General features: G+C 36.4%; 1 protein-coding gene across 1 annotated transcript; it reads right to left on the reverse strand.

Moving 5' to 3' along the window:
- Positions 1-5,309: 5,309 nt before the first annotated feature.
- LOC137398822 (uncharacterized) lies at positions 5,310-5,951 on the reverse strand. Its single transcript, XM_068084996.1, has one exon. The coding sequence runs from the start codon at positions 5,949-5,951 to the stop codon at positions 5,310-5,312; it is 642 nt and encodes a 213-aa protein (XP_067941097.1).
- Positions 5,952-19,924: the final 13,973 nt, after the last annotated feature.

The following is a 19,924-nucleotide window of genomic DNA, read 5'->3' on the forward strand; positions in this document are numbered from 1 at the left end:
TGAATACTATAAGCTGTAACTCTTTGCACTATTAATGATGGGAATAATTTAACTCAAACTAACTCTAGGTTTAAGCCATGTACACGTATAATCTTTTTTTATTTGTGTCCAAAGAAACCACGGCTTTAGTTAAATTACAGATATTAAAGAATCAAAAGCAAATAAGATTTAGAATACATAAGTCAGCCAGCAAATTTTTGATTTTTTTCTAAAAAGGTTTAAAGATATTAAAGGCTTAAGATATTATTTTGTTGCTAATCTTTAATATGTTCCTAAATTTCTTACTCTCCTTTTTACTTAATTTTTATCCTGCTCAGTACCCATTTAAAACGTTGAGAATTTTACAAAAAGGTAAAAATGATATATTTGCAATAAATTTTTAATCCACCCTATACATAATCTTTGCTTTTGGGGTAAAAAGACAAACAAATAAAAATCCTATAATTGCATATCAATTAATTCATTTTAGTTGTAGTAAAACTGACTTTGTTTCTGGTCATTATTTGCTATTTACCTTCTCTGTTACTTTATTTTAACTATGCAAAACACATTTTAGACAATGAAGTTGGAAAGTTAAAGTGGTAACTGTTGCTACATGTTAAATAAAAATATATTTTCGGCGCAAAAACTTTTCCAATTACCTTGGAAACGCCGAACATTAGGCTATATTAAAGAAAAATTAGGAAATTAGGCAATTTGGTAAAATTACACTGTGCTGTTTCACCAAGTTAAAAGATATATTTAAAGATTGTGTGCGTATCGATTATGTTTTGTATAATGAATAATAAAGACATAGTTAATGAGATAATTACATGTAGGTGTACATATAACAAATTTTGTTTGCTACGAAATAGGCTTTATAAAAGTTCCTTTGTACATACAAAGACTTTAGCTACATTTTAGTAGTGGTTACTTTCACCTTTTTAACTGTAGTGACCGGTTTTTGGCAATTTCATAGGTTCGGTTTAAAACCCGGATGACCCAAAAATTTAGCATTGCACAGGGTGTGCAAGAAACAATAGCGGCTAGAATAACGGCATTGACTTGGCTCTGATTGCAAATGCTTTTTTTAAGTGACATTGAAAAAGGTCAAAACTGTTGATAACAGAATCGATGCAAAATTATTTTTGCACAAAGCCCTAGAGCAAAAGTTTTACGTTCATTTTGAACCAATTTTCAATTGATTTATTTTCCACCTTCGTTATAACAACAATTTTACTTGGACAGTGTCACTAAAACAATGGATGCGGCTCGCTTTTAGGTATGTCATAGATGATTTCAACAAACATGAACAATAATATGATGTTAATCATAGTTTTGCAGGTTAAGTACAGCCAAAATACTATGATGAATTTGCACTCGACAAATATGATGTTATCATGAGAATTTTCATAAGTATCTAAAATCGAAGAAATCGTTATAGTTTTAGCCTGAAAAACGGTAAAACATCCTTTTTCTATTTTGTGACATTCGCTCTGTGCTGCTGGACTTTTTTTTACAAATGTTTCACCAAACATGATTAGTTTGTGAACATATTTAGAAATAATTTATATAGGTTTCAAAAAAATCTTACATGTATTATGGAAAAATTGTGCAAAAATACTAGTGCGCATTGTCAAGAATAGCCAGGTTTCAGTATTTTTGAAGAAACAATGTTTTTCACAATGTTTTTAATGAAAGTTGCTTCGAAAAAAAGATTTGACTAATCTCTTCGCGTTATAAACTAAAACTACATACCTAGACTGCAATTTGACATCTTTCAAGAACCTCCACATAAATCAATTAAAGAACTAACACTACATTAAAATAAAAGTCTGCTGATCTACATGTAGCTATTAAGAGATTCTGAAGCTACGTTACAAATTCCGTGTTATACAACAATTCCACCTGAATATGTTTGAGCTAACCAGTCAACTGTAACTAAAATGCTAGGCAAGATTTAAAATTATTATAGCAGTTAACCTGATGAATCTACAAATGTTTGAAATTCAAAAATATGGTAAGGTAATCAGCATGCAATCTTGAATGACTTACAAAGCGTCAAAGTTATATAAGTATAGTATAATAGTTTGATCACGTAAAAATATCAGCTTCAAGAAAATGTTATTATTAAGATTAAAATGTTTGGAAACCAAGTAATTGCAGGTATTGTTTGTTCTAATGATTGCTAAAAAGTACTTTGCTAGTTTGAAAATTTGTTCTAAATATAGTAACTTTTGGTTGTTTCAAACTGCTCGTTCAAAATGATGACATTTGAAAGCAACCCAAGCACCAAATCACAAAACTTAAAACCGAGTTAGTCTTGAACACTTGTTGTTTTGTAAATAGATATCTGTTACTGTAAGACTAAACTCAAAAGAGTTTGTAAAGTAGCTTATATTATGATATTTTTAACAGCATACTAGTTTCTGTTAAAAATAATAAAACATGCATGTATTAACAAAAACACCTTATCAAAAAAAAATTTATTTTCACTTTTCAAAAGTCTGCAGATGCAAAAGTAGCAGAAGCCATCAAATAATTAAATTGGATCTCAATATTCAAGAACATATATTTTAACACCAGAGATAATTAAACTGGAATTTATCATAGCATAAAATATAGCTTACCAACTTTGACAAGTGTTGAAAAATGTGCTGAATTTAGATTATTGACAGTTGCTTTAATGGAAATCCAATAAAAGCCTATTGGCAGTGCATCAAATAACTCTAAACGTGTTGTATATGAGAGTTCTCCAGCTGTTGGTGCTTTTTGCCATTCTTGGATTGGGCTCTCACAGACTGGCTTTTTTTTGCACAACCAAAATGAAAAATTATCCTGAAATGTCCACCTCACTACCTCCCATGCAACTCCAATTTCAACTGTGTCTTTTCTTAAACTCTCCAATACTGTCAGGTTTTTAGGAGTTATCGGCCCTGTAAAAAATCATATTCAAAAAATTATTTTTAGATCGTGCCAAAAAAAGTTAGTAAAAATATTTTACATGTATATCGAAGCTAAAATAAACCAAGGTGAAATAATTTTTTTCCCTGTTTGAATTTGCAGGTAAATTTTGCTACAATAAAACCAGTACTTCCCTATGGCCTAACAATTCTCAAAAATGTTACCCTGTTGAAAAGTGTGCCTTTTATGCTTGCTGATCAAACCCTTTCATTTCTGTCGAAAATTCTTAATGAAGAATTTAATAGATTGATAACTACAAACAAAACTTGCTATAGTAATTTAAGTTGAAGGAAGTGCAAAATTGATTCTAAATCACATCAACATTGCATAAAATCTTTCCTCCAAGAATTTATATGATTAAATTATTCATTAGTTAAGCAATTTTATTTGCACTTGTGCTTTAAATTAAAAATAATTTTTAGTTAAAACAAGAAATAATTTTTTGTCTCAATTAATCTGAAATTCACCAAATCTATACTAAGCATTTTCATATGGGTACATGAATAGTGGGTTCTATGGATGATTACGCAGAGGCCCACTATTACCTTTGTGCATCAATGGTTTAGTTAAAAAGAGTAAATTTCTTATAATATAGCAAATGGCAAATATTTCTTAAAATTATAAAGGCTATCGAGATCTAAAAATTGAATATTCTTGAATGCGAACCTTGTTCTATAAGCTTTCACCTTTGCTTGCGGTTACTTGAGAGTTAAAAATATGCAGAAAAGTGTGTCATCAAATCCAAGCCAACACAGCATAACAGGATAAAAAAAAAACTACTTCATCCAAAATTCTTTTGAGAAAAGACTGGTACTAATTGCGCAACGGACTACTGTAGTGGACGCCGTGCTATGACGTTACATTTCTTATTTTATTGTATGTGTGGTCCTTTTTATTTTATTGTTGTTTTACTCGCTGTGCTGTCACTTATCGTCATTCATGTTGTTGTCTTATTTTATTGTACATGTATATCCTTTTTATTATATCGTTGTTTAACTTTTTATGCTCTCACTTACCGTCACTTAAATTATTGGCATTCCAACGCACTAGCGATCCTGTTTATTCACTTTGTTAGCTGGTATTCTTACCGTTTGCCGTTAGCCGGAACGGGTGATGTTATTATATATAAAGGGCCCGCTCACTTAGTTCAGCAGAGCAAATGACCGTACGCTTCTCGGCTAGTGGATTTCCTTCGCTAATAAAAGATTGAACAAAATCACGCGTAATTTATTTCTGTTTGAAATAGTCTAGATCTGGCCAATTAAAGGCCGGCAAATTCCATTACCCTGGTGGCATCAGTAGGACTGTGCCGAACCCGGGAGGCACCATCTAGAAATTTGGAAATCAAACTCCTGCAGACCTCCTGCCCTGCTTGCAAAAGCAGCCTCATTAGAGGAAAAACGGAGTAGTACGGCAACACCGAGGGTTCCGAGTCTGGCAAAAATGGCTGTACAACTATCCCCCACATTCCTAAAGAAACCTTTTGTTTTAGAATAAGCAAGTTATCTAGCACTTCAGAGAAGGGTCGATGACTGGCACTACGCCAACCACCCTCACTCTGTGAGGCGCGCGATATTGCCAAAAAAGACTTAAGCACTCCAAGTCAGGCAACGATTGTCTGTAGCGGTCCCCCTCACTAGGAGAAAAGCTCAAGTCATGTCTCAAAAGAGGGCAAAGAGTGTAGACAGGACTTAGACCGACTAGCTGACACCATTGGGCAACTTGTCAGATTAAGTTGAAACCCGGAACCAGCCTCTAAGTTCAAAACGCCAGAGTATAATGGCTTCGGAGACCGAGAATATTTCATTACCAGATTTAGAGAAATCGCAGCTGCAAATAAGGGGGTCAAGGAAGCCAGCACTCCGCACCTCAGAGAGGCTTTGAAGAGAGAGGCAAATTTTTGTGGAAGGGCAGTTGGGGTGGCAGCCATCTTTGAGGCCATCTGAGCCCGATTTGTACTATCTCCCCAACAAGGCAGAGCAGATTTGAGCGGTTTGCAAAAAGAACCCATACCTCCTTGCAGGAACTTGCAATGGAAATTGATTGGCTAGTTCAACTATGTTGTTTAGATACATTGAAAGTTCAGTTTATTGACAGAAACTTTATTAGCTGTGTTCATCTTGACAGTTGTAAACAAAGAGAAGGTATTATGAAAAGGCTATTGTAACAAAAGGCAGAAAGCTTTCAGAAAGCTCAACGAGATAGCTTTTAAAACCGTGAAACTGCTATTATTACAATACTCCCACTCAGTTACATGGTTACACCAACAGCCAGTTTGTGACACACATAAAAACAAAAACACACTGATCGTAATCAATGAAAAAGCAAAAATATAACAGTCTTGTGTTTAGTGGTCAGACAATTAATTAACTCAAACTCAATATGTCTTTAAATTTGACAAATCGATCACGTGGCAGCGGCTTCATGAATATGTCAGCGATATTATCATTTGGCCAACGAAACTCGGTACAGACATCACCAGCTTCAATCGCCTCACGAACGTAGTGGTTTTTTGCATCTATGTGTTTTGTACGCTTGCTAGTTTTCTGGCTGTTTGTGATCGCTGCAGTTGATCTATTATCTACAAAGATGATTGTAGAATTAGGTTGCGTGGTTCCAATATCTGAGAATAGCTGACGTAACCGCATGCACTCAACAACACCATCAAACAACGCAATATATTCTGATTCCGTAGTAGAGAGATCAACGACTGACTGACGCTTGCTGGACCAGCTGATTGAACAACCAGCATTAATGAAGACTGCACCCGATTTCGAGTGCCGGTCAGCGTCACTCGCATTATCTACATCTGTGTATTCAACCATTGGTTTACCTTGCTTTCTAAAATTCAGGCATAAATCCTTGGTGCCCTTCAGGTAGCGCATTACTTGTTTGGCTGTGGTCAAGTGAGTCTGGGTGGGGCAAGCGTTGAACTTGGCTAAAGCTCCCACTGCTTCAGCAATATCTGGACGAGTAGATACGGCAGCATATAGTAGACTTCCTACCATCAATTAATAGAGATTGGGATCTGCTAATTTGCTTTCATCCTTGTGACTCAGCTTTACATCATATGCTGCTGGAGTTGCGACAGGCTTACAGTTTTCCATGTTGAACTTTTGAATTATTTGTTGAATGTAAGGCTTCTGACTTAGACGCATAGAATTTTCTCCTCTCTCAATAAGTAATCCCAGACAATGATGAAGCGTTCCGAGATCCGTCATTTTGAAACGAGACAAAAGAGCCGATTTTAATTTGGTCATCTGAGCACCAGTGTTTGACATTATACACAAGTCATCTACATAGAAGCCAATCATAACTTTCTGGTCATTTTTCCAGCAAATATACACACAGTTGTGAGCAGAGGACTGCATGAAGCCTAATGATTTAAGAAATTCATCTAATACCATGTTCCAACATTTAAGCGACTGTTTAAGTCCATACAGCGAGCGATTGAGTTTGTAGACTAAATTTTTTTACCCGGCACAACAAAACCCTCTGGCTGTTCCATATACACCTGTACATCTTCTGACAGTTTTCCATTCAAAAAAAGCCGTTTGTACATCTATTTGGTGTATCATCATATCTCTCTCAACAGCATCCGATAAGAGTGCTCGCAGAGATGTTCTGTGAATCACGGGGCGTAAGTTTCATCGTAATTTACCCCAGATTTTTGTGCCTATCATTTAGCCCCAAGTCAAGCTTTGAATCTACTTATAGACCCATCAGACGAGTGTTTAGCCTTGAAAACCCACTTAGAGCCAATCACTTTGCGCTTGGGCGGAAGATCACCTAGTTCCCATGTACCATTGTTGATCAGTGATTGATACTCATCATTGCTGGCTTTGATCCAAGCATCACGATTTGTGCTAGCCTGTGCTTGCGACAAACTAAGAGGCTCTACAATGTTGATTGCTGAGTGAGCAGAGTGACCAAGGTTTGTGAAATCATCAATACCAAACCAAACAATGGGTTGAGTGGAACGGGGTGATTGCCTATGTGTAACCGTCGGTGTAGGAGCAGCCTTTTTATTTTCTGATAGGTCAATATTACCGCCTCAGAGTTGTCTACACTTGGCTTTGACGACTGATTTGGTAAGCCGAGCTTGGTTTCATCAAAAGTGACATCACGTCTTACTTCTAATTTTATTGTGATCGGATCATAGAGTCTGTAGGCTTTAGACTCAAGGCTATACCCCACAAACACCATTGATTCTGCTTTCTCATCGAGTTTACATCTCAGCTGATCGGGTATGTGAGCATAGGCTAAACATCCAAAAATTTTCACGTGTCCAAGATCAGGTTTTCTGTTGTTCCATTTTTCATAAGGAGTTGTATTCCATTCATGTGCTCATGTGGGGAGGCGATTACGAATGTATACTGCGGTCGTTATTGCCTCTGCCCAGAATCACTTTGGAAGGTGAGATTCAGAAATTAACGAGCGAGCGGCCTCACAAACAGTCACAGCACAGCCGTTTTGTTGTGGAGAATAGCGGGTGGGGACTTGGTGATGTATACCTTGGGCTGAAAGGTAACTCTCCAACTCATTGGATGTATATTCTCCACCACCATCGCTTCTAAGTGTACCCATAGTCTGACCAGTTTTATTTGTCACTAATGCTCCGTAAGTTCTAAACATCTGGAACACGCTAGATTTGTCACAGAAAAAATATATCTGTATATGCCTACTAAAATCATCAATAAATGAAACAAAATACTTGCTACCACCTAAAGATTCATTCTGCATAGGGCCACACACATCCGTATGTACCAATTCAAGAACCCTACTTGATATAATGCCATGGTCAGTTTGAAAAGGACGTCGAGACATTTAACCTTTCACGCAAGCTTCACAGACACCTATTTCGCCGGTAACGTTACAACCATTTTCACACCAATGATTCATGTTTTGGAGGCTGCTTACGTTTACATGAACAAGACGTTGATGCCACAGTAGGGAGGAGGACGCAGCAGCATTAGCAGTATGAATAGCAAACTCGACATCTATATAATATAGCCTGTTTACTACAGATCCGGATGCTATCAACACCTTTCTTTGATTTTTAATCCAGCATCTCGAATGTCCAAACTGTACTATATATTCTTTTTGTGTAGCCGCTTTACAGAAAATAGATTTCCGTGTAGGTCAGATATGTGTAGTACATTGTAAAGTGTAGCATGTCTAGTTTTATTTCCATGAAATTTTGTTTGCAGCTGAACAATACCTTTTCCGACTACTTGAACTTGAGACCCATTGGCAACAACAACGTACTCAGGTGAATCTAGCTTAAAATAATCACAAAATACAGCTTTATTTTTTGCCATGTGACTTGTAGCACCGCTGTCGATCAGCCATTTTTGAGAGTCAACATCTGTCTCCAATACAGTAAATGCCGATTCATCATCTTTGCTATTATCATCGTATGTAAATAATTTATTCGCCAGTGTATCACGTTCAAAGTGAGCTCTGAGCTTGTTCTACGCAACTCCTGGGTTTTCACATGCACTTATGAGATAAATAAGACTATCACTCACAGAAAGCACCATGTGGGAAAAAGCTTTGCTTGACTTCTTTTTGTACTCGGCTTTAGCGGCAGCATTAGCATCATCCTCCAGAGTAATGGTTCCATCCGCATGTCCAAATAAGTCCTTAGCTCTGAGTAGGTGTTTGAGTTTGAACTTCTATGTGGCATAGTTATCAGTGTTCCGCTTATCTATAGTCCAACCTTTCTCATCCATAGTTCTTTTTTAATATTTAATTGGTTGACCGGGCCCATAACCTGTTGTTTAGATACTTTGAACGTTCAGTTTATTGACAGAAACTTTATTAACTGTGTTCATCTTGACAGTTGTGAACAAAGAAAAGGTATTGAATGAAAAGGCTATTATAACAAAAGGCAGAAAGCTTTCAGAAAGCACAACGAGATAGCTTTTAAACCCATGAAACTGCTATTATTACAATAAAATAGCCTACGCTGAACTGCTCAAACTGTTCAGAAGTAAAATGGCAAATGAGTAATTTTCAAACTCCTCAAACCATCCCACCCTACAGTGGCACCTCCTAACAATACTCATGGAGACTCTCGCGGATGCAGTGCGGCTGAAGGCGAAGTTCTCCAGATCAAATATAAAGAATTAAGTCTAGGCAAAGCCGTCCAAGCTGTAGAAAACTTGGCCAATACAGGACATGGTGCGGTACACAGTGTAGACCAAGACACTTTGAATGTACCGCTATCCACAGTAAAGCACCTGGTAGAACAGGTCAAACAGCTGCAAAACAAGCCAACAGAGCCTCCAGGAAATAAGCCTGCTATTTGTTGGGGATGTGGAGGCACGAAACATCTTTGAAAGAAGTGCCCCAGTCAAAGAAAAAAAAAATCGAGAACCGGTAAAAGGCCGCTACAGTAGCATCCACTACTAGATGCAATAAGGCCCCTGATCCATATGTTTTCTCACGATATCCTCTCAGAAAGTGGCACTCAGTAAGGTGAGCTGGTAAGAAGGATGAGATTGATTTACCTATACTGTAATGATCCTCGTATGCATTCAGGTTAAATGGCAGTGCGCTGCATAAAGCTTGTGTGACCTTCCTTCTAAAAGCTGCCACATCCAGAATCGAATGCTGATCATCTAATTGGTATAGAATAAATGCATTCACTAATGCAGCTTCTTTTAAGAAATGATAAATTGCGTGGTACCATTTCTTTACCTTGTCCGGGTATTGGTGAGTAGCGCATTTTTGGTCAAATAAGTCAACCCCACTCATTGAAGCGTAGTAATTTATGGCTACATTGGGTTTTTAGGTACTTCTGAAACCAGTAAGGCTATGCCAATGTCATATCTTTTTTCCCCCACAGCCCGCTCCACCAACATTTGATTAAAACTTTAACCTGGAGTGTCCTGCCATGTGCATGCAAGTAAATCACCCTTCCTCATAAATACTGGATTGTCACCCTTTTTCAACTTTAAATTATCAGATTTTAAGGAGCTTGGCATGTGCTTTCTGGTAGCTCATACCGCCACTACCAGCTCCAGTGTTCAGCTGTTGCCGTGCATCAAACAGATCTGGACTTGAATAAAAATTATCCATGTAAACATGGTGCCCACAATTTAAAAAATAATTTCTTAACAATCCGACTACATCATCATAGTCAAGGCTTTTGTCTTTGTGTCAGGATTTTGCTCCTTCCCGGTGTAAACTTTGTAGTCCAGTAAGTATTCTGTTTTACTCTCGCAGAGTGACCATATTTTTATGCCCCAAAATATAGGCTTATTTGGCATATATTGTCGAAAGAAAATCCTCTCCTCGAACCTTCTCATTGTTTCATCTATGGTTAGATGACAGTGAGGTATGTAAGACTGTCTTGCAAGGGAATTCAGCAAAGCAGTTAGAGGAGATATCTTGTATAATGGATCATATCCTGATTGCCCTCTAGGTATTTTGCTCTTTATTATGGCATAACTGTGTGAATGTGTTCAGGAGTAGAAATCGGTTTCTTGACATTATTGAACAAAATCCTGGCGATGCTTCTAAATTACTAAAAGCCCAGTAGCTAAAAGCTCAATTTTTGGTTTTGGGATTACACTTATTTGAATTTGCAAGCCCACATAAGCTTTGATTTTTTTCAGTGGTATCTTGGCATTTGTTACATCTCGAATGTTCATCAAAATTCATTGGGCCATCAAGGAACTGCAGAGCATAATTGTTTGTGTGATCAGCTATCATTTCAAAGAATTCCTCAAGGAATAGTTGATTGAAACACTGTACAGGGTGCTTGTCTTCAAGGTTAAAAGACATAACTTGTCTTTTAGTGTATTAAGGATACCACATTGGAAAAGTATTGTCCATCGTGTGGCTGCCAGTTGGAGCTTCCATTACCATCATCCGAAATGTTCGATATTAATGCAACACTACTATTAATTCCATTTTCATCAGAGCTATCGCTATCATTATCTGTTAAACTTTAAAATCTAAATCTGAATCAGCTATATTGTCTTCAGCATTCAGCAGTAATTATTTGTTTTCTAACTCGGGATGTACTTCAAAAGCCATAAAAAACACTAAATAGTTCGGACGTCAACAAGAACATTTGGCCATTTTGAGAATAAAAATTTCTCAACAAAAATTTTAAACTCGCTCACTAAATTAAGCTAAATTTTTAATTAAATCTTCATACAAGACTGCCAATCTCATAAAAAAATAAAGATCGTGGTTTTGGTTGTCAACGGATAATAAAAAATAACCACTGCTCAGCTGCTGGGAAAGTCGCAAAAAAGCGTCTATGGCAGTCGGCCTACAAATCACATTTATGCGTTTACGGCAGTGAAGGGGTTAATGAACTATTTGCTAAAACTTCAAGGCCATTTTACGGAGAACATTCATACAATGGCAGCAAGCCACCTGGTAAGATAGAGTAGCCATTTATTTATGTTGATTCGCAAATCGAGAGATTATGTATTACAAATAAAGTGCCAAATCATCTGAAAAATATGGAGAACAGAGACGAGCCAAATAGCTAGCAAACCTATTGACAAGGTGCTAAACTACTTTTACCAGGAAAGAAAAAAACCTTGGTCTGAATTCAAAGTGTGACCATCTATTTCAGCAAAAACAGCACACAACTCAAATGTTAATCTCTTTTTTGGCTTGGATCATAGACCAAGGCAGGGGCAGAATGACTGATTTGTAAACTTGTAAATAGCTGCTGATCAAACTGGCTGAAAGTTTCTGAAGTCCCCATGTTGCAGACCTAGATGACATGCAAGCAATTGAGTTTTGGGGGAGCTATCAATGTCTATATGTAGGAACTGAGCAAAACTATTTTATCCTTCTCCTGATCAATTAAAGCTTTGAGGCTTTGTCCCCGAAGCAAGTTTTTGGTACACTATGCTTGGTCAGCAGCTACTGGCAGGTCCATTTGATGTTGATACGCAAAATTAACAAGCGTTTGCTATCCACTCAAATTTTGGAAAGTAAAAGGTCTTACTTCTCAAACTTACCATTGCTCTAGGCACTTTTGGGAGTTTGATGGAGTGGGTACCGCATGGCTTCCACCGACAAAAATTGTTGTTGTACTTGAACAATATAATTTTAAGCACGTCAAGTTTTGATACGCACAGGTATAAAATTGATAAGGCAGTGCAATGGTTAAACCACCATGGTGAAGTGCAATGGTCGAACATGTCAAACTAAAACACAAGCCAGCCACCTGAAAACCACTGCAACCACAGGTCTGTTGTTGGAAGCACTCCGTTGATAAAGAAAGTGTGCAATTGGACCTTAAAAATGCATGAGGAGACTGACATTTGCATGTCTTTTTCAAGAGTCAGAGACTCGTAGACATTCTTAGAAAAAGAAGAGTGCTACTGTTAGTAGATCCTCAGTTTTGTCATCATAGCTTGGCTACTTGCCAAGCTTACTAACAAGAAAAAGTGGCTAAAATGAGAAGCTGAGCAGGCGTTCAACAGCCTAAACACTAGCGTACAACACGCTAGCCGGTGCACATGTGCATCGGCTGATGGTTATTTGTATGATGATATTAATATTATTTGTATATGATATTATTTGTACACAGATTCAAGCTAATGTAGCGAAAAATGTAGAAATGTTCATGTTGAACTTAAAGTGTCCTTGCTTGTTTGAGCAGCAAAAAAAGAGCTACTACATTTCTTGGTGTTTGCTATAGGGGGGGGGGGTCTTGTTCATCAATCGCTTTTAACTTTTTTTGCGTAGCCTGCAACTCATGCTGCATACAAAATACACTTTATTCTGCTGACTGTGTTTTAGGACAAACTATCAAATTAGGTAGCCAAGGGAAATCCAAGAATCTTAGCTGGATTATGTATGTTGCATTTAAGAACATCAAGCAGGGCTGCCCCAAAATAAGTTTCATTATGACCTTTTCATTATGATTATTTTCAAATGACCTGCACAGATTGCAAACAGTGTAAGCTTCTTAAACTAAAAGTTTGTTGGAAAAATAACTCTTACTGCCTCTTCAGTAGGCATATTGATCAGTCGATTCAATTTTATCTTATATTAGCTGGATGTGATAGCGAAAATCAAAAGGCTGTTTAGGAGTTGCATATGTGATCCACAACAAATCACAATGGACCTAAAGTGCCAGCTTTGGCGCTTTGCCAACTGTAGCAAAGAATGCTATGGCTATAGTGCAATCCAGCCATAGTAAAAATAACAGTAGATTTTCTTGATCTCCCAAAAAACTAAATGGGCAAAAAGTTGATAGTGGTTCAGATTGATGACTTCACTCAATTGACCAACTCACTAACCTTACCAAAAGCTACCACACAAATAGCCGCCATTAATCTAGACTAGAAAGTGTTGTTTATATATGGTTTTTTGCAAAACAGATCAAAACGAACTAAAGAGCGCAATTTGAAAATTCAAATTGCCAGATCTGTGACAAATTTTCCATGTCGATAAGTTCCACTGTACCAAATGCCTCAAAAGAAAGTATTTTTATAGCCTAGTATCAGATGTTAGGAGACTTCCTCTATGTATTGCTAGCTGTCAAAATCCAATAGAAATAAAAACTGTAGTTGAATGAAGACGGTAAATGTCATTTAGTGTTCTGCTGGGGCTGGAGCTTGAACCACTCAACCAGCTGAAGTGTTAGCCTTCATTTAAAAAGTTGAGCCTGTCACATGATATCATAGTGTATGTCCAGCAGGGACTTGAAAAAACCAAAGGCACCTACTGGCAACTACAGATGAAAAATAGTAGGATCAGAAGAAGCCAACCCTGTACACACTCAGTGAGGATCAGCAGGCTGGGAAAATAAGGAGATAACCTTAAAGTGTTAACTATGCAAGTGGGTCAACGCAAGTAGTAAAGTCTTGGCCGAACCACAGATAACAGATAAAACAGCAGAGTCAGTGGCCAATCAATAGTGTTACCAAGCCCAAGGCACCTTAGTAATGCTGAGGTTAATCGGGTCAGTCTCTAACTACTCAAAAAGGATATACCCTTTTGTGAGAATTCATTGCCACCAAAGAGAGCTGCTAGACGTGACCTAAAACATACCATACCAACCTATAAGTCTGCACCGACATGCCAGAAATGGAGCCTCAAAAGTAAACTCAACAACTCTTCTGACAAAAAAGGCCAGATATGGTTTAAATTAAAACTTATAGAATTATGTAATAATTTACCCACTTAATAAGTTACACTCTTTCATAAAATGAATTTTTGATATTGGCATTGTTTACACCAACCAAGCCAACATTCTTGAAATATTTATTGTATTCATCATCAAAAAAATAAAGTTTATTTTAATACTTCGTTTTTTTACAGTCATAATGCACGCTAAATATTTTAAAAGTAGTGGTTTATTTGAAACAGCTAGTTAAATAATCTCAAAAGTTAATTTTTGTTAAGTGCATACACATCTTTTAGAGTTCTAACAGATCAAAACTCAAAAATAAGAAACAAACATACTATGATCGAATGAAACATGTGTTCATAAAACATAAAAATATAAACATATAAAAACAAAAAATAAATGATATGCGCACTATTACCTATCCTTATCTATATAACACATCTTCTGTTATGAAAACATTTAAAATTTAGGTAATTGAGTCAGAGAAATTATTTGTGAGAACTTTATATTTAGTGCTCAACATATTGTGTATCTTTTGTCTACTAGGGTAGTCAGGTTAGTTTGCTATCAGTTTTATATGGTATTACCACAAACTTGGTTTTTGAAACTTTCTGCACTCTGTCATTGCATTAATTAATTTTGTGGAAAGTTTGTATTAATAGGATCAAAAGTACAAGTTAATTATGTTTGTTTAAAAGAGTCAAAGTCAAACAATAGAAAACAAGTTCAAAATAAAAGTCATGACCTCAATTGTTGCTTAATTTCAATAGTTGGTTATTTGCAATGACATGCTTACCTTAGACCCTTTAAAATAACAGTTTACTCCATAAGTTTACAACACTTTTCACTTTATCTGTGTTAACGCATTTTAATTGTGACATGACTATATGAACTTCTCAAGGTATAACTAAAACTGTAAAACTTGCTTTGGCATCCAGTGTAGTTAAACCGATATGGTTGGGAAGTCTGATTGCCATCGTGTGTATACGCATACAAATTATAGAGGTCTCCATGTTTGATTGGTATTTCACACAAGGCAACTGTGGTAGGCTTATCTAAAAATATTGAAGTACTATTACCACAATTATACACACATTACCAATTAATAAAATCTTAAAAAATCTATTTGCTAAACTGTCCATCTTGATCCGAAAGATGTTAAAGGCTAAATAATCAATTATGAAAAAGAATTTATCAAAAATCAAGTTCAATTTTTCACACAAAGCATATTAATCATTTTGATAATAAGCGAATATAGTTTGAAACATAGACTTAAATTTTTGGCCTTATGTTTAGCTAACCCATTGGTACCACAATAGTTGTTTAACAAATAAATATCAGTTATAATATTTTCTTCAAAAACTATTACAAATGCAAAATAAAAATTTAAAATATTTAGCAATTTAATCTGCCTGTTTAATTATTTTATATCGCTTTAACTAACAATAATCTAACACTACTTCAAAATAGAAAACATAATTTAACAGTTAAAATACTTAACCTAATGATGTCATGCATTTTCGCTCTCCTTCACAATCATAAGTAGATAAATAACCAGTGCATCGAATAGAATACTCCAAAAAGTTGTTGTTGGAGTGGATAAGACGAATTATGAGAACACTACCGTTTTGTCCAAGACTTACTTCCGCACTTGTTACCAATTGAAGATCTACAATGATTCCCTCAATAAATTGTAAAAATTTTTTGGTGATTAATAGCATCAAACCTAGGCAGATGTTATCAGACTGTGTAGCTATGGAAGAGAATGTGCCCCATTGGTCAAAACTGTTAGAATTACTTTTCTAAAACAGGTTTTTTTATCATGGCAAAGGTGCTATCTAACCTAATCTGTTTGGTTTAGGTTAGATAGCTAAAAACATTTCATAAGCCCCAGTTGAGAAACTTTGTCAATTTACTTTTTCATATTTTGGCTGGATAGCTAAACATGGTTTGTTTTGTCTCATTTTTATTTGTAAAGCTTCTATGGCATACCAATGTAATTTTACTCACTGATGACTTGATCCAAGACAACCGCTCAAGAAAAATTAGAAATGGTTAAAAATTGTTGCTATAATGGCAGTTTCACAATTTCATTGTGCATTTTCATTGTGCTTTCTGAAAGCTTGTTGCTTATTGGTGCTAATTGCTATTTCATATAAAGCTCTCAATTTTGTTTCTAATTGTCTAAAATAATGCAGCTAATAAAGTTTCTGTCAATCAACTGAACATTCAAACTTAATAAACAACAGGTTATGGGCCCAGTCAACTCATTAAATATTATATCACAAAACTATGAATGAGAAAGGCTGGACTATAGATGAGCTAATAACTGATAACTATGTCACATAGAAGTTCAAAGTCAAATATCTACTCATAGTTAAAGACTTATTTGGATATGTAGATGGAACCATTACTCTGGACGACGATACTAACCCTGCCGCTAAAGCTGAGTACAAAAACAAGTCAAGCAGAGGGTTTTCCCACGAAGTGCTTTATGTTAGTTTTATCTATCTCATCACTGAATGTGAAAACCCAGGAGTTGTGTGGAACAAGCTGAGAGCTCACTTTGAACAAGAGACATTGGCTCTAGCCAGCGATTTTCGTGGTGTTACGTAGATCTAAAGCGACATAGTCAGCAACAGTCCAAAAGCTGCTATATCTGTGGTTCTTTAAAACATTACCGAGATAGTGTTCCTAAAGACAACTATTATCAGAGCAGAGGACCAAGTCGCATTCAAGATTGAAGCCATGGATGTTACAGCAGTAACTCGAATTCACTTCATTCGAAAATATCTACATACGATGATAATAGCAAAAATGGTGACTTGGCATTTACAGTGTTGAAGACAGATGTTGATTCTCAGAAATGGCTGATTGACAGCGGCGCAACCAGTCACATGGCAAAAAATAAAGCTGTTTGTTGTGATTATTTCAAGCTAGATTCACTAGAGTACATAATTGTTGCTGATGAGTCTGAAGTTCAAGTATTTGGAAAAGGTATTGTACAGCAGCAAATAAAGATTTTGGAAAAAAGAACTAAGCGTGCTACACTCTAAAATGTACTATACATACCTGACCTACACAAAAATCTGTTTTCTTTAAGAACAGCGGCACAAAGAGAATATATAGTACAGTTTGGACATTGGCGATGCTGGATTAAAAATCAATGAAGGATGTTAATATCATCCAGATCTGTAGTAAACAACAATGAATACTATCTTGATGTTGAGTCTGCTATTCTACTGATAACGCTGACTTGTGCTTCTTTCTCCTGTGTCATCAAAGTTTTGCTCATGTAAACTTAGGAATCTTCAATAACATTGATCAATGGTATGAAAATGGTTGTAATGTTACTGGCAAAATAGGCAAATGTGAAGCTTGCTAAAAAAAGGTAAAATATATTGACGGCCATTGCAAACTGAAAGTGGCATTTAATCAAATAGATATTTTGAACTGGTACACTCGGATGTGTGTGGCCCTATGCAGAATAAATCTTTAAGTGATTGCAAGTATTTTGTTCATTTATTGATTATTTTAGCTGGCATGTTCATGTTTTTTACGTGACAAATGTAGCGTGTTTCAGGCGTTTAGAACTTAATAATCATTAGCGACCAATCAAACTGGACAGACTATAGATACACTTAGAAGTGATGATGGTAGAGAATATACATCAAATGAGTTTGAGAGTCACTTGTGTGCCCAAGGTATACATCATCAAGTCACCACTCATTATTCTCGACAGCAAAACGGCTGCGCTGAGAGATTTAACCGTATTGTTTGTGAGCCCACTCGCATGTTAATTTTTGAATCTCAACTTCCAAAGTTATTTTTGACTCAGGTATCATTGACCGAGGTATACATTTTAAATTGCCTTCTTACTCAAGCACTTAAAGGGTATACAACTCTTTATAAAAAGCGGTACAACAAAAAACCTGATCTTGAGCCCATGCAAAATTTGGATGCGAAGCCTATGCCTGATCAGCTGAGATGTAAACTTGATCAGAAATCAGAATCACTAGTGTCTGTGGGGTGAATCCTTAGGGTTAAAGCCTATAGACTGCACAATCCTATCAATCAGAAAATAGAGGTAAGACATGATGTCACCTGTGATGAAACAAAACTCAATTCACCTAATCAGTTGACAAGGTCAAATATAGAAAACTCCAAAACGGTGAATATTGACTTATCAGAAAATTGAAAGGTTCCTTCAACATCAATCAACAATCAGACAATCAACACAATTGACACAAACAATTGTTCAGTTTGGTGTTGATGACTTCACTATCCTTGGCCACTCTGCTTACTCAGCAATAAGCTTTGTTGAGCTTCTTAGCTTGTTACAAGCACAGCCTAGTACAAAATGTGATACCTGGATCAAATCCAGCAAGGATCAGTATCAATCACTTTGACAATGGTACTTGGGACCTACGTAGTTGATCTTCTGCCTGGTTGCAAAGCGATTGGCTCTAAGGGGGTTTTCAAGACTAAACACTCATCTGATGGATCCATAAGTAGATTTAAGGCTCGACTTGTGGCAAAGGCATATGCACAAAAAGCTGGAGTAGATTATGATGAAACATACGCCCCCGTGATTCACAGAACTTCTCTGCGCGCACTCTTATCGGATGATGTTGAGAGAGATATGATGATACACTAAATGGATGTACAAATGGCATTTCTGAATGGAAGATTGTCAGAAGATGTATAGGTGTATATGAAACAGCCAGAGCGTTTTTTCGGGCCTGGTAAAAAAAATTAGTCAGTGAACTAAGTCGCTCTCTGTATGAACTTGAGCCGTCTCTTAAATGTTCAGACATGGTATTATATGAATTTCTTAAATCATTAGACTTTGTGCAGTCTTCTGCTGACAACTGTGAGTTTATTTGCTAAAAAAATGACAAGAAATTGATAATTGGTGTCTACAGAGATGATTTTTTATAATGAAAGACACTAGTACTCAGATGATCAAACTAAAATCGGCTCTCGTTTCGATTCAAAATTACAGACCTCAGATTATCAGGGATTAATTGTTGAGAGAAGAGACAATTTCATGCGTCTAAGTCAGAAGCTTTACATTCAACAAATAATTCAGGGCAACATGGAAAATTGTAAGTCTGTTGCAATTCTGGCAGCACATGATGTAATGCTGGGCCACAAGGATGGAAGCAAATTACTAGATCCCAATCTTTATTAATCGATGATCGGAAGCCAATCATATGCTGCTGTATCTACTCCACCAGATATCGCCAAAGCAGCGGGAGCCATAGCCATGTTTAATGCTTGCCCACCGAACTCACATGACCGTGGCTAAACAAGTAATACATTACCTGAAGGGCACTAAAGATTTACGCTTGGTTTTTAGAAAACAAAGTAAGCCAATGGTTGTATAGACTAATGCACATTATGCGAGCAATGTTGACCGGCACTCGAAGTTGGGTGCAGTCTTCATTAAGGCTGGTTGTCCAATCAGCTGGTCCAGCAAGCGTCAGTCAGCCATTCCATAATTTATTGCGGATTCAGAGTACATTGCGATGTTAGGTGGTAATTTTGAATGCATCTGGTTACATCAGCTATTCTCAGATATTCGAATCTCCCGGCCTAATTTTTCAACTATCTTTGTAGACATTCAAACAGCCAAAAAACAAGCAAGCATAGAAAACACATCAAGTTGAAATATCATTTTGTTCGTGAGGTGATTGAAGCTGGTGATGTCAGCACCAAGTTTTGTCCGAAAAATTATAATATAGCTAACATATTCACAAAGACGTGATCGATTTATTAAACTCAAAAACATGCTGGGCTTGAGGTAGTCAATTGTCTGACCGGTGAAGGTTAATTACAGCAAACACAAGACTGTTATTA

The sequence above is a fragment of the Watersipora subatra genome, chromosome 6 (genome assembly GCF_963576615.1).
Source record: "Watersipora subatra chromosome 6, tzWatSuba1.1, whole genome shotgun sequence".
Classification (NCBI taxonomy): domain Eukaryota; kingdom Metazoa; phylum Bryozoa; class Gymnolaemata; order Cheilostomatida; family Watersiporidae; genus Watersipora; species Watersipora subatra.